The sequence below is a fragment of the Stenella coeruleoalba genome, assembly GCF_951394435.1.
Source record: "Stenella coeruleoalba genome assembly, chromosome: 6".
Lineage (NCBI taxonomy): Eukaryota > Metazoa > Chordata > Mammalia > Artiodactyla > Delphinidae > Stenella > Stenella coeruleoalba.
In genome coordinates, this window is record NC_137151.1 from 47,072,281 (window position 1) to 47,087,878 (window position 15,598).

At 34.1% G+C, this 15,598-nt stretch overlaps 1 protein-coding gene across 2 annotated transcripts in view; it reads left to right on the forward strand.

Moving 5' to 3' along the window:
• The window catches only part of EPC2 (enhancer of polycomb homolog 2), a 107,420-nt gene extending 94,126 nt beyond the window's left edge, over positions 1-13,294 (forward strand). For both annotated transcript variants that reach the window (XM_079925005.1, XM_079925006.1), the window contains exons 11-14: positions 7,717-7,853; positions 9,028-9,187; positions 10,126-10,459; positions 11,462-13,294. In XM_079925005.1, the coding sequence (XP_079781131.1) occupies positions 7,717-7,853; positions 9,028-9,187; positions 10,126-10,459; positions 11,462-11,534 (704 nt within the window). In that variant the 3' untranslated portion in view covers positions 11,535-13,294. The remainder of the gene's footprint in view (positions 1-7,716; positions 7,854-9,027; positions 9,188-10,125; positions 10,460-11,461) is intronic.
• Positions 13,295-15,598: the final 2,304 nt, after the last annotated feature.

Here is a 15,598-nt window from a genome sequence, read left to right on the forward strand (position 1 = left end):
GCAAAGCTAGATGTGGCTTGACTTATACTATTGATATTCTTTCTTTCTCTAAAATGTATATATTTCTAAATTATTTCCTAGATGGTGCATTTTAGTATGCAAAATTGTTATGTTAAACTTCTTCAAAGTGATTTTAAATCATTTTAGGTTGACATTTGGTCTCAATAGTGTTCCGTCTTTCTTAATTACTGAACTGTTTATTTTCAAACTTGACTTAGACATTTATCTATTTAAAGGTTGTTATGGAAAATTGGATTTGTTTGAATGATTGGAAGGTGGCATATCATTTCTCCAAATTAGTTGGTTAATTTTCTCCCAAACGAATTTAGGTAAGGAAAATGGCATCCCGTTATATAAAGTTCATGAGTCTGTGAAGTTTAATGACCTTTTGAAGCTCAAATGGATAAATACCTATTATGACTTCAGGTTGCAGGATTCTTAGAAATCTAAAAATAGTAGGAAGTTGACGAATATTAGGTCAAATCTTTTTTTGAGCCAACTCTAAGAAGACATTGTTCAAATTATTTAACTTAACTGGAATTCCTGTACCAAAAATTACTCACAATAGTTTTTGCCAAAAAGTGAGTTTAAAAACATCATATATAGGCATTTATAATTAGATTTGACCATAGATTGAAGTTTTTCTCTACCAATGAATACCGTAACAAAAAAGTGATTTTAATATGTTCCTTCTTAAGTTGAATATGGCCAAATATTTGCAGCTTTCTACTGTACATTCCTGATACACTCCAGATCTATGTGACTCGACTGTTTTCCAGAAAATGTTTGTTGCGCATGTTATTGTATCATCAGTACTCTGTATGTATGGATTCAGAATGTAATGTAAATAATTCCATACAATCAGTTCTAGAATTTTATGACACTACCATATATCAGCATAAAATAAGCATTTAAAGTATTATTTTAGGCATGCATGCACTTCTCAGGGAACTTAAATCACAAATATGCAATGCTAACATCGTAGATAATAAGCCTTTTTTTATTTTTGCCTTTCCCCTACCATCAGAAAAAAAATAGTAGTTTTGGTCTGTGTAATTTTTCCTGCCTTATGTTTATGTATGTTATGTAATGGTACTATGTCTCAACTTAGTACCATTTCTTTCTTCCCTTAAAAAAGTTCAAGGTTTAAGCAACAGCTAAGCTACATTAGAATCAATGTTTTAGAATCAGGTCTTTCAAATATGTATTTAATTATTTATTACTAGAGTAAAGGATTTTGTTCAGGTTTTTTTCTCTGCTAACTATGACCCTCTAGTCATTGAGGCCACAAGGTGTTTTGTTTTTAACAAATTTCTTTTGTTTCAAAATATTAGGCACGGTGTATAAATTCATAATGAAACAAGTCTTTTTAACAGCAGTTTTGTAAACAACTGAAAAGCTATGGCAGTATTTTTGTTTGTATGGGGCGCGCCATGCCGCATGTGGGAACTTAGTTCCCCTACCAGGGATCAAACCTGGTCCCACGGCAGTGAAAGTGCAGAGTCCTAACCACTGGATTGCCAGGGAGTTCGCCTGTGGCAGTTTTAAGTACCCACCTGTACCAGTTATATTCATTACATAGTTTCTCAGTTCTGGATAGATCATTTTAAGTGGATTCAGTTATAATTCAGTAAATATTGATAGAAATTCCTTTTCTACCTAAAGAGAAGGTTATAGGAATTTTTTTTAAGTTATATTTTTATATTTGATGGACATGTACAAAAGAATTGAATCTTCATATATTTGGTTTCTTTTAATCTGTGTGTCTAACACTTTTGCCTTCTGCTTACTCTTCGTGGACTTGATCAGGAGAGCATGCATGTCTTTAAGAGTAACAGGACTGATATTCGTCGGTTACCTGGCAGAGAGTCAAGTACTGAATTTTCTATTTCACAGCTGGGAAATCCCGGCAAATAAAGGATTTAATCAGAAATAGAAACCTGACATATATACATATATACACTATTGATACTATGTATAAAATAGATAACTAATAAGAACCTACTATATAGCACAGGGAACTCTACTCAGTGCTCTGTGGTGACCTAAATGGGAAGGAAATCCAAAAAAGAGGGGATATGTATATGTATATACGTATATGTGTATGTATATACATATATACGTATACGTATAGCTGATTCTCTTTGCTGTACAGTAGAAACTAACACAACATTGTAAAGCAACTATACTCCAATAAAAATTTTAAAAATAAATAAATAATGGGGAAAAAAAGAAATAGAAACCTGATATACTTGACAATAATATTTATTTGTATCACAAGTTCCTTAGTTCTTTAAAAAAAAAAACAACCTTGAACTTGAGGGCCAATGGCAAAGTATTTTCTTACTTTTATGTTGTTCTTAACCCAGTTAATGTTTTTCAAGTCATAATCTCTGTGTCCTGAACGTATTCTAATTATTATTTTCAATACGGTACTGAATGGACTTAAAGGGAAACAAATAGAACTGTGTGTCATAGTTATTAGTAAGAACTAAAGACTTCATTTAGTTAACTGTTAAATAAAAGTATGTTTTCTTAATTGAAAATCTCTTCTCAAAGAATAGAAGCAGGACAGAAAGGAAAGATAGATGTGCTGAACATAGCAAGTGGATAACCAAGGAAAATTAAGTTTATACATAATTATTTAGGATCTAATATATGCAAAGCACTATGTTAAGTGTTTAAAAGTTGCAGAGTTTTAGAAGACAATAATTCTTACCTTCAAGGAGCTTATACATGGATTATACATGACAGATATTATATTCTTTATATAAATAGGTGGTAAAGTTTTCAGTCATTTGAAACTGCAGTATTTAACTATTCTTTTGAGACAGTATTCTTAAATCCTAACCTTAAGCAAATATATTTCACATCTAAAAGTAGCATTGCTTGTTCAGACTTGAAGGGCTGGATTAATTTGCTTTTTTTTTTTTTTAGCATCTTTAAGGATTAATTTACTTTTAATCTTGGTTTAGACTAAAGTATCGTTGCAAGTTAACATGTTTTTTCTTTTCTCATTTGTATTGTATACTGAATAGATAGATACTAGCAACTCTTCTTGAAGCTTTTGACCAGATTCAAATATCTTAATATTACCAGTTTGTAAAATCAGCAACATTTTGGGCAGTTTTCCAAGAGAAATTCCTGGTTTTTAATTTTTCCAGTGTCTTTTCCCATTCTTTTTAAAACTGCCATAAAATGTTTGCAAGCATAAAAGTTTTAAGAAAGGTAAAACTATGTTTTTAACAACTAGCTAAGGTACTCACAAGGATTTATTTTTTTAGTTAGGGTCACTTCTAAGGGTAGGAAATGGATTCAGACTTCAGGAGTTTAAAAGATTTTAGCTTGACCGCTAAAGGAAATAATATTGAAATTTCAGTTGTAACTATTTAGCTTGGATGTTGAAGTTTAAATGGATCTTTAGTCTGTTTTCTTTATCTTCACATCTCCTTTGTTCCTCATTCCCCACCCCCTTCACCCTCTCACCTCCCATCTTCACCCTCATTATCATCCCCACAGTTTTTCAGTTTATTCATTAGTTACATTATAGGATGTGTAGTCCTGGACAGGTAATGTCGTCTTTCATGGATTGGAAGATTTGTCCTCAGAGTAGCTCCAGTGTTTTTATGTGAACTTTTACCTGATTCCTTGCTATGACCTAGAAGGTTTAAAATAGGATCTCTCTCCCCCTCCATATAGCCCCAGATCTAGCTTTTAAAACAAACAAAAATTGCGTATAGTCAGCATTGCTTCAACAAAGCATGTATTAAAACTTTTATAAAAAGACCTGCCTGGTAGGTGAAGAAGTGCTGAATAATATATTCATTTCGACTTTTAGATAATCTTTCCTACCACATTAGATGTTCTTCATTAAGCTACAAAAACTTGGTCTAAGCTAGTGTTTTTAAAAATTCATGGCTTCCCAAGAATTCATCATCTTAGCCCACTTTGAGAAACACTGCATTAAAAGTTAAAAGACTTTTAAAAAGGCAGCAGGTACAAGCCCAAAAATCATATGTTTATATTCTGCTGTGGGGTGGTCATCCAGAAAATACAGAAGGTGTTTTGATTAGATTTTTCTTTTTATTAGTTTATCAATGAAACATCAATACAGAGTTGACAAATACTTGTAAAGATTTCACACGTACTCAAGAATATATTCTCCATGGGCCCAAGTTTAAGGAACAGTGATCTAGGGCTTTAGAATCAATACAGCAGTGTAAAATCTAGTGGAGATGCCTAGAGTATGTTTTTGATGGATCACTGTCAGATTACGAGAGGGAAAGGTGATGAGGGACCAGCCTAGCAGAACCACCTTATAGGAACCACATGCCTGAAAGGTGAAGAGAGAAATGAGGGATGCCTAGGATCTTTGAAAACAGAATCAACATTCTAAGGATGGTGACAAGTGTTCTAAGAAAAAGGACATGGATTCATCTGAGGAGTAAATCAGACCGATAAACCCAAGATAGGTAAAGAGCCAGGTACAAAGAAAGCCAGAAAGGTTAGAGGCTTAGTGAAAAACAGACTGTCAGTTATATACACAAAATATTTAGAAATGCAAGTGTGTTATTAATGTACAGAATGACATATTTGCATACGTAAAAGGGGAAATTCTGTAATATGTGACCTATTAGAATGTGTTACCCAGGGAGATTTGCAAAACTCCTTACTTAGGGAAAGGAACACTTCCTGTCTGTCTGGAATAGTGAAATATTGCCTTCACAAAACAATCAGAGTGTGGTTCCTTTTAAACTGACAGGACTTGGAGGTGTGGGATAGGGGAGAGGGATGCCCAGCATGGATTTTACTTTTAAGCTAGCAACTCATGAGAGCAACTAGTAGAAAGAACTTGACTTGGCCCTAAGCAAGAGAAGCAGATATCGTTTCTCTTTTCATACATTCCCACTTCCCCTTTATGCCACTACCACCCATTCATAGCTGGACCCCTATTCTGTATCTCATTCCTAAAGAGATTTCTTCACACTGTTAAGTATGACCTTTTCCTGGTGTTATTTTAATGCTTGCCTCTTGATAACTCAAAGCCAATGTAAGAAATAAATTTCTTATGGAAGTATTTCAGTAATTTATGAAAGAAAAAATAATTAGTGGAGAAGGTGCTTTCAATCACATTACCATCCTCCACCTACTAGTAAGTCAACCCTGAAGATGATAATTCAATACTGTCTGTGTCATTAAAACCATACATTTCTTACCACTTTCCACTCACCCTAACAAAATGAAAGAGGTCATTTAGGGAGGATGTTTTGTATGTGTTCCAATTCTGTGTCATGATTACTAATTGCTATTTTTGTCTAAAAGTGTTTAATGCTCTAGAAAATTCTGAATGGGGAACATAAGCATTTTTCAAGCACAAAACACCTTTTAGTAAAAAAAGAACTAGATGTCAAGAATGAATCCAACATGCTGAGCTTGCGGTGAGGGGGAAGAGGAAAAAAATGAATGTAATATTTTAAGCATATCCGTATTTTGGAATTAAGTTTTATATCAGTGGTTTTCAACTAATAACAGAATCAGGGATGAGAATTTTGGTATCAAAGTCAGCCTGAGTTTTAAAAAGTTAGGCAACACTTGAACATTAATTTGAGTAATTTCAGTTGCGTCTTGGTTGGGATTTTATGAGTTTTCTATGGGGAAAAGGATGGGGTTCCTGAGCAAATTAATGGTTTCAACAAGTCAGGGCAGTAAGTAGACATATCCCCCCAGAAAACAGGAAATTTTATTAGCATCCCTTTTTAATAGCTACATAAAGTGATCATCTTTTTATAAAAGCAAGTAGAATACCTCTAGTTGGCCAACACTTTGTTAGCTAATGACTACTAACCAAAAGTAATTTTTTTATTAAAAGAATACAATTTGTTCTTTCTAGTAATTTATATGTATACTTTATTCTGATTAGTAAAATTTTATAATTGTCTGACTTAAAAGCTTTTGGAAAAAGAAAAGATTCTCATTTCTCTCTCAATTTTTAAATAGCTACTAAAAGTGTATTCTCTTTATTTGGTTTATTCCTCACTTAAAATTAACCACTGTGACTTCTCACCTTTTCATCACAACATAAATCTTAGCTCTGGACAAACATAACGCTGAATTTGAGTGAGTAGACCATACATCAGATTCCAAGTCCATTTCTTTTGAATTGGTACGCTATATATATACACATAGGACTTAAACAGATTTATTTGGGTTTAACTTAAGATTTTCCTTCCTGGCTTTGTATCTAATAAACTATTTTTCATCTCTCCCAAGGTTTTCAAACAGCTGGAAATTCATGAATACTTCACATTTTCATTTCATTTTGAAGATATTAAATTTAGAATTAAATTTTTTTTCATCTAAAAATAGAATACTTGCAGTGAACTTAACATGTGCAAAGAAAGACATTTGATTTTGTTGGTAATTCAGTAAGATAACTAATGTGTACTTCAAAAATACAGGTAATAGTAAAATTTTAGAGTGAGCACTATCATAGGCCCAGTTTTTTTAATCTTCTAAAAATAAAATTGCTATCTCAGAACTGTTTTTTCCTGATAGTCCAGTACTAATTTTAATGATAACATTGTAGAACAGAAATGAAGGTATATATAAAGCTTTGTCCATCTCTGGGGCCTAATTCCTTTTTCATAGAAAATAAGCTGTACTTTGCATAACTTGTTATATGTCTAATTTACCATCAAATTTTTTTTTTTTAATTTCTCATTTATGATCCTACTAAATGGAGAACTTGGGGACTGGGCTAGTTAAGTAACAGAGGTTGAAGGTATAGTCTCCTATCTAAACTCCTTCAGGTCATATAGATTAGATAGCTAGATTACATTTAAAGGTTGGCTCATATTAGTTGGTGTTTCTTTATATGTATCTTTTCTTCCCAACTACACTGTAGGAGTTTATAGCAGGGACCCTCTTTTTAATTTATTTTTTCCCTGTATTCATTCTTAACTCTTAATGCAGCACTTTTCGTCATACATAGTAAATACTTGTTGATTAAGTGAAATAGTTGGGAGAGAGGAAAGAAAGCAATAAAGAAAAATAGCGTAAAATTACTCTAGTAGTACATGTATTCTGATGTGATTTAATGTTTTGTGACTCTAGTAACATACTGACTTCTGTGGAGATAGCTTTGTGTCCTCTAAATCAGTTTATCAGTGATCTCCTTAAATATCAGTGGTGAATGAAAGTTTGTTTACATTTCTTTGAAAAAAGTGTTTCTTATTGTAACTTTTCTTAAGTAATTTTTTAAATAAAAGTTTTAAATGTCTTCTTTTTATTTGACATTTAGTAGCTGTTAACAGTTGGTTACAGCATAGTTGATTACATCCGAGGATGCTGAACACTTCTCTGATTTCCAGCCCATGTTTTTATAGATAGGACTTATTTTAGACATCAAATCTATTGGCTTAAACTATGGTTTAAGTCTGAATAAAAGGGAGAATCCTTATATTTGAACTACGTTATACAGTAAAATCTACATATAGGAACTTTTTTAGCATGTGATATTAGAAGGTCATAGATATTAGCATAAGCCACTTTGGCTGAAAGATCTGTCGTTTTTATTCAGTTCTTTGCTGCTGATGTATATTGTGATTTGAAATTGCTTTTCATCTTAATCGTGGAATAACTTCATATTGTATTCTACTTGTGTTGTTAAAGGTACTTTAAAACATATGTATTTCTAAAATTAATGTCCTTTTCCAGTGACAGGGGGTATCACAGAAGAGCAATTTCAGACTCATCAACAGCAGTTAGTTCAAATGCAAAGGCAGCAACTTGCTCAGCTTCAGCAGAAACAGCAATCTCAGCATTCCTCGCAACAGACACATCCAAAAGCACAGGTAAACCTGTCTTTTAATCATGGTTATGTCTATTCCTTTCTTTCATAATTATATCTTTTTTTGAAAATTTTAGTCAGGTCACAGAAGATAACCTTGTCATTACCACTCTTGATTCTGGAGATCAAACCTAAGTGTCTTTTCAGTTCATTTACATAATTTTAAGTGACTAGTTTATATTTTATGAGAGGAGCACTAGAGCCAAATATAGTATTTTTAATTTAGGAAAGAAATAAGTACATATTTTTGGAAGGGTTATTAAGAATTCATAGAAGTGATTATATTCTCTTAGAACCATCATCGCCCACCCCTACTCCCCCAGAAATATTTTTGTCAAGGATATGACTATCCTAACTCCTTCCTAACCTGTGCACTTAAGTGCCATGTGAACATGCCCCATGAGCTGAGAGGTAATTGTCTCGACTTGTGCCATAAATCCAGACAACATAGCCCTTTGCCTATTTGAATCACATTTCCTTGAAGAAAAAAAAATTGCCACTAGGTGAGGTTTTCCTAGGCACCATTAAATGATTGACAGTCGGGATAAGAGTAAAAATACCTTATAAAACTGTATTGCCAGAAGAAAAAAAGCCCTGCCAACACCTTGATAAGAGCCTCTAAGACTGATTTTGGACTTCTGGCCTCCAGAACTGTATGAGAATAAACTTACGTTGTTTAAGCCACTAAAAAGCTGTTAGTAACAGCTAAGCAGTTCAATACAGAATCAAAAGGAATATGACCATTAACTTTGCCTTTGTTTGCCTTTTCTGAATCTCAGGTATGTCCAACCTACTGAAACATTAGGCTAAGACACAGTTTTACATTGGGACAGAAATGACTGTTAGTCATCTCTGTTATTTCATTTTGCCCATAGTATGTAGACTGTCAAGTATTTTTAAAGGCATTCATTAACACTTATTGGCAAAATGAATAGGGCATTAAAGGTTTGGGTTGTTTACTACCCTAGCTCTTTCTCATAAATAATTGCTTCCCAGTTTTTAGTCGCTTTCCTGTTTCATATGATGAAAATAGCCTATCGAGTCCTAGATCTCTTAACCTAAACACCTGTAACTGTTCAAGATGAAAAAGGCAGCAGCCTCTTGAGTTTGCTCATTTCTTAACATGTTCGTGAACTCATGTCTAAAAAGCTGAGAGTTTAATTTTGTTTATTTTATAGGGCTCAAGCACCTCTGACTGTATGTCTAAAACACTTGACTCAGCCAGCGCCCATTTTGCTGCATCTGCGGTGGTCAGTGCACCTGTTCCAAGTCGCAGTGAGGTAACCAAGGAACAGAACACTGGCCACAACAACATAAACGGTGTAGTCCAGCCTTCAGGTAAGCCTGTTGTTTCATGTGATACTTACTAGCTCAAAGTTGCAACTCAGTGATTTGAGGTATGGTTTTTGGTTTTCAAATCCAAGGGAAAACATCGTACAAGAAATCAATCTGAACTCTTCATAATATCTATGGATATGTATGGTGGAATAGCTGGATGTTTTCTAGAATTCACATAGAGCCTGCTCCCTGTTTCCTCCCACACCCACTGGATTCCTACCTACGTAACACTTCACCCTGCCTCGTTTTATCCACATACTGTCAATTGCCTCACATCTTAGGCAACACATCGAGCTAATTGCTAACCATCATCGTTGAATCATTTGTACATTTATAAAAAGGTGAAATACAATTTATCAGTAAATTGGAAATTGGGTTTACCTTCCCAGTCTTACGTACTCACAGGCCTGCTTTCTCTGACTCCTCCTCATGAAATACAGCATTGCTGTGAACGTATTTCTGCTGCTTACTACCGAGTCCTCAAAGATTTGCTGTTCCTATCAACTCGCAACTACTGCTCAGACCCTAGGGTTTTCCTCTTGCTTTTACATACACCCATGATTGTGATTGCCGTTCCTTACTGATGTTCTTGCATGTGTAAATTCTAATGGAAGTCCAACCTTCATCTGCACCTGCCCTCAATCTCCAGAGAGGACCTCTCTGTCCTATTATACAGTTTCCAAATATGGAGGCAGGACAATACTTTGCAAACCCTTTTGTGTAGGCTAGTAGAAAGAGGGTGTCTTTGGGGTTGAAACAGGTGAATATGTTACCAATCAGAAGGTCTCTTTGGAGCGGCCGTTATGTGGAAGGTTAATTTGGTATTTAACTAGATTACAAATGTTTGCATTTCTTTTTATTTTTAAGCTCCTAATTTTTTAAAAAGTTTAATGTCTCATGACTTGAATGGAACAATTTTTTTTTTCCTTCTCCTTCAGGAACCTCTAAAACATTATACTCCACCAACATGGCTTTATCATCCAGCCCAGGGATTTCAGCTGTACAACTTGTAAGGACAGTTGGCCACACCACTACAAACCACTTAATCCCAGCATTGTGCACAAGCAGTCCTCAAACACTTCCCATGAACAATTCCTGCCTGACAAATGCAGTGCACCTCAATAACGTCAGTGTTGTTTCTCCAGTCAATGTGCATATCAATACACGGACTTCAGCACCATCGCCAACAGCCTTAAAACTTGCCACAGTTGCTGCCAGTATGGACAGAGTGCCAAAGGTTACTCCTAGCAGTGCCATCAGCAGCATAGCAAGGTGTGTGTGTGTGTGTGTGTGTGTTTGTGTGTGTTTCAAGTATCATTCTGTCCCTTTCTGCTATCCTGTGGGAGGAAAGATACTTTTTTTTTTTTTTAACTGCTCAAGCAATAGATGTCTTGTCAATTGATTGACTTGCTTTTCAACAGATACTGAATATCTGCTTAGTCTAAAGCTCTGTGACTTAGATTATTTGTTTGAGGTCACTGGTAGGATGTTTAAATGCCAATCAGAACTGTAAAAAAAAAAAAAAAAAGGAAAAAAACCCCACATCAACTTGGGAACCATCAAACTGAAAAAATACATCAGTCTATTTTAGAAGCTTAATTTATTCTTCTATTACTTCTTTGTAGTGTAGACAGTCCGGAAGGCTAGAGTTGTTATTAGCTTCCAGAGCTTTAGTTTTCAAATCAAAATTTGTATTTTCTTCAGTATTATACACAAAGGGAAAGTAAATTATTCTATGTATATTTTAAAATTGAGAATATTCTGAAATTAACTAAATCCATGATAATGTATTTCAGATTTTTTCTTTCTGTGACACTAATGCGTGAGAATAAAAAAAATTGATTTGCATGGATTAATAACTACATGACCGTAAACCTGTAAAATTAAACTATAGTAGAAAATAATTTAAATAATATTGTGCTCCAAATGATTATTCTTTTTGAGCATCATATGCTCCATCTATTGTAAAAACACTTGGATTGTCATATGTTATATATTTCATAAGTAATTTATCATTGGCTTCTACTGAAATATTGTGTTAAATTACTGTCTTTCCTAAGTAAATAGTTATAATCAAGTTCTTAGGAATTACTAGGATTTTTTAGCTGAAGAAAACGTTTCCTCATTCCTGTATAGAAATTATAAAAATGGGAGATGTTCTTCTGCAGTATGTGTTTTGTTGTAATTACATAAAAATGTATCTATAAATACTAAGTGATACACATCATATTCTAGAGAGTATTAATGTTTATTTTACTCTTTGCCTTATTATAGAGAGAACCATGAACCAGAAAGATTGGGTTTAAATGGAATAGCAGAGACAACAGTAGCTATGGAAGTGACATAACCTAAAACATGTGGCTTTGACCTGTGCTGATGGTGTGCAGTCATTCATATTCCAGCTGAATGCAAAAGGCGACACTCTGTGGATCACAGAGCGTAACAATGGACCTAAATGGACTAGAGTATATCGGATGTTAAATCGATATATGATGTATATTTTGTAAAATTGGGAAAATCACTACCTTGTAATATAGTTTATTTGTATCATCAATATTATTTCTGTTACTTGAATAGTAGATATTCATCATCATGCTTTTGCACTTGAATTTGCAACTGAATGGATTTTAAAAAATAATTCTTTAATGGGATCATGAGCATGAAATGGGATCCTGCATCACTTGTTTTAACTATTTATTTTGCCATGTTTACATTTTGTATCTTGTAAAAATAAATCCAACTTTGTGTCTAAAAAGTTAAAGATTCATAGCTAGGAAATGAAATTCTTGTAATTTTTTTCTAAAGGAACTGTAAAGTTTTCACTTGGTTCATTTTGTTTCACAATTTGACTAGATGGACTTTTTGGTAAATACTTTAGTGGCATTTCACTGTCAAATATGAAGTTCAAGGCAAAATAGTATTTTCTATTACTGTGCAGGGGAAAGGGATGGATCGATACATGCAAATTTAATGTAGTAACTCACTTTTCCATATATTTTGAATGTATATTTCTATTTATAATACCAGTTTATAAAAAATGATTACACAGAAAAAAGGACTAGGAAAAATTATGCATCTAGCACATTTAAACTGTGCAGGTATGAACATTTTTCAAGGATTACATTTTATCTGAAGACTGCATATTTTAACTGGCTTTACCTGTACCACACCACATAAAGGATATTTTGCCAGGTATGTACTGCATTGTGTGATTGCAGTAACCATTGGAGGTCTAGATATCGAGCCATCCCGGGTGCTGGGAGGGGGGGGTCGTGGCAAGATTTTGTCTTTTCAGTTTTGGAGAGGTTTCCTGTGGCTACAAGGCAAGTAACGGGTTGGAAAACGTCTGACTGTAAGCGTTGGACACCTTCACAGTGTAGTGTTTTAGTGACTTTTTTTATACGGTTCTTGTATATTAGATACGTGTAGTGGTGTTTCAGAATGTTTGTTTATGCACTAGTTCAGACAACTTTCCCTGTTACTTGTTCTTGATAAGTGAAAACTGCAGGGAAATAAAAATACATATCAAAACATGGACATGCTGCATATGTGTTTATTTCACAATGTGCACACAGTATAAGTTAAAATTTAAGGGAGATGATAGCACTTAACAGCACTTTTCATTTTCACAGTGCTTTCCAAGCATTAATGAAAAGAATTATAAGAAGCTCATCTGTGGGCACTATTGGGTTTCAGATAATCCAATATAAACTACCTTTGATATGAAAAGTTCTTAAAATATTTTACAGAATGTAAGTAATTTGCAGTATAACATTCATTGAAATCTCATAAATGAGCCTCATTTTATAAATAAAAGTTTAGAGTAGAATTATATTGCAAGGGGTTTTGTCAAGTAAGTACTGGGAAATGTAAATATTTTTAATGAATATGATTAAAACCATTTCAAACTTCATAATTTTATACTTTACATTTTTTATATCTGTAGTCCTGAAAGTTGTAAATTGATATGTCAGTTGATTTAATGGACCAGGGTTTCTGCTGAGAGTGGTTTTTATTCAGGTCCTGAATATGTAAAGCAATTTATGGTCAAAACCATAGGAAAAAATAAATTTAATTTCTTCATTGGTTGTGACCTGATAGGATCCATGCTCGTTTCTTCCATACTACCTCTGGAGTTACTCATTGCTGATGATATAAAGAAAATAATTTTGATTTGATGTGTAGTATGACTGTGTTCATTCTGCTTTTAGTTGGATGTATCTCCTTGCTATTAAGAACTCAAAACAACTTTAGTGCCGATTTTGGAGAAAGGTTTTTATTTCCATTTTACTGAAGTAAAGCATGAAGAAAATTTGCCTTGTGATACACATGTTATAAGTAATATAAGTAAAACAAAGAACTGTATTTGTACAGTTTCTGGAGATGTGGCAAATCCAGAATTTATCAGAAACTGATCACCAGTTTGTTTTTTTGTTTTTGTTTTTTAAGTAAAATAGAAAAATTAAGCCTTCCATATCTTGGTGATTGTAACTGTTTCACAGATTTCAGTTACTTGCACACACATTTTTCCAGTGCTTTTCAAGAACTTTAGTGACATATTTGTTTTTACATTATTAAATTGAAGAGTTTATTTTTGCACAGGTCCTCCACTGGACAACACCACCATTTCTTGGTTTTTCTGATGAAACTAATATTGGTACTTGTAGTTCAATAAGCTTCTAGGGTCCTTGGAGTGTGTTTTTTGATGGGGTGGTTTGTTTGTTTTAAACAAAGGGGTAACTTTCATGTGCTGGGATATCTTGTAATTGAGTATAGGTAAAAATAGTTACAAATTGTATTTTTCTGCCTTTCTAAAGAGAGTACCCTTTTTTTCTCCTGGTAATTCAAGATCATCATTATGATTAATATTAAGATAAAGCTCTAAGTATATTTGAAGATGTGTTACATATCTTCCTTTTGCAGAAGACCAAGGGAAAAATTAAAATATCTGGAGGACACATTTAAAAAATATATACAGAAAATAAATAAATAAATAATATATACAGTACACACACACATTCTGTCTTCTAAAAAAATGTTGAATAGGGTACTTGCAACTGTGCCTAGTGGGGTTTTTTTGTTTGTTGTTTATTGCCAGGGTTGTTTTTTGGGGAGGCAGGGGGAGAGTAGTAAGAAGTAGTAACATTTCAAAATTGCTCCATAGTGTGTACTGCTGTATTTGACTATAAAATGCTGTATTTCAAACAAATTTTATTGACCTGTATGTACACCTTCGACTGAAAGGTTTTGTTGTCCCTTCACTAACTTGACAAACTATTACATTTCAAAAGGTTAAGGGTATCTCAAGTAATTCTGATTATTATGTTCTGTAACACAAGAGTTGTTTTTCTTTTAACCACAGCATGATAACAGCAGGCATCGTGGAGCATGTCGAGTTCTCTCTCGGTGACGTTTTTCATTTAGTCCTAACAATTGTGTAAAGTACTATTATTTTTCCCATTTTACAGGTCAGGAAAATGAAGTTTAGAGAAGTTAGGTAACTTGCCTTATGTCACACAGCTAAGTTACTGAGCCAGGAATTAAATTCGGGTAGTCACCACACTTTTAACCACTGCCTCCCATCTTTAATGTGAAAGAAGTACCACCTTCAAAGGAGTACTTATTGTACTTCTCAGTCCACTTATTGACAGCATCTGTGTAGCAGAGTTTTAAATTTCATCTAGAAAACAACCTCCTCCACTCTTAACACCATCAGGCAATTAATGTTTGTTTTTTGCTTCCCAGACTGAGTGCATTAGATCCACCTGTGGCTTCTAGCCATCCATCAATCAAACCCAGCCCTATCAGTTTATCCTCCTCTGTCTGCCAGACCTAGCCGGTAAGTGCTAAAGCTCTCAACCAGCACAAAGCTTTGGAAGCTGGGTCTGGGCTAGGACGTGGCTGAGTTTAGCCCTTTCTGGACCTTGGTTTCCCCATCTGTAAGATGAGCAATTTCCTAAAACTCTAGAAAGGAGGCCACCCTGCCAAGCTTGGTGCAGGTGTACATGTGGCCCGTGTGTCATTGATTTCTCACCAAGGAAGTAAATGATGTGGGAGCTAAGGCTGAGCATATGGTTAGTCTAGAGCTGCTTTTTATAAAGTCATTACTGTCATCGATGACTGTAAAATATTGACAATTGTATCATGTAATGCAACTTATCCTGTGCAGAACTAATAATTCTAACCAACTTCAGTGACTACAAGTCTCAGAAGGGCACAAGAATTACTTATTTTTTGGAGGAGGCATCAGTGGGGAAAACAAGACATCACAGTGCAGTAGAATATCAGAGAATTTGTTGAGCTGGGCTTTAATCCCTTCTCTGCCATTTAATTGGCTGGTGATTTTATCATCTTCATATTTCCCAACTTGTATCATAGGACAGATGGGTAGAATTAGATAACCTCTGACAT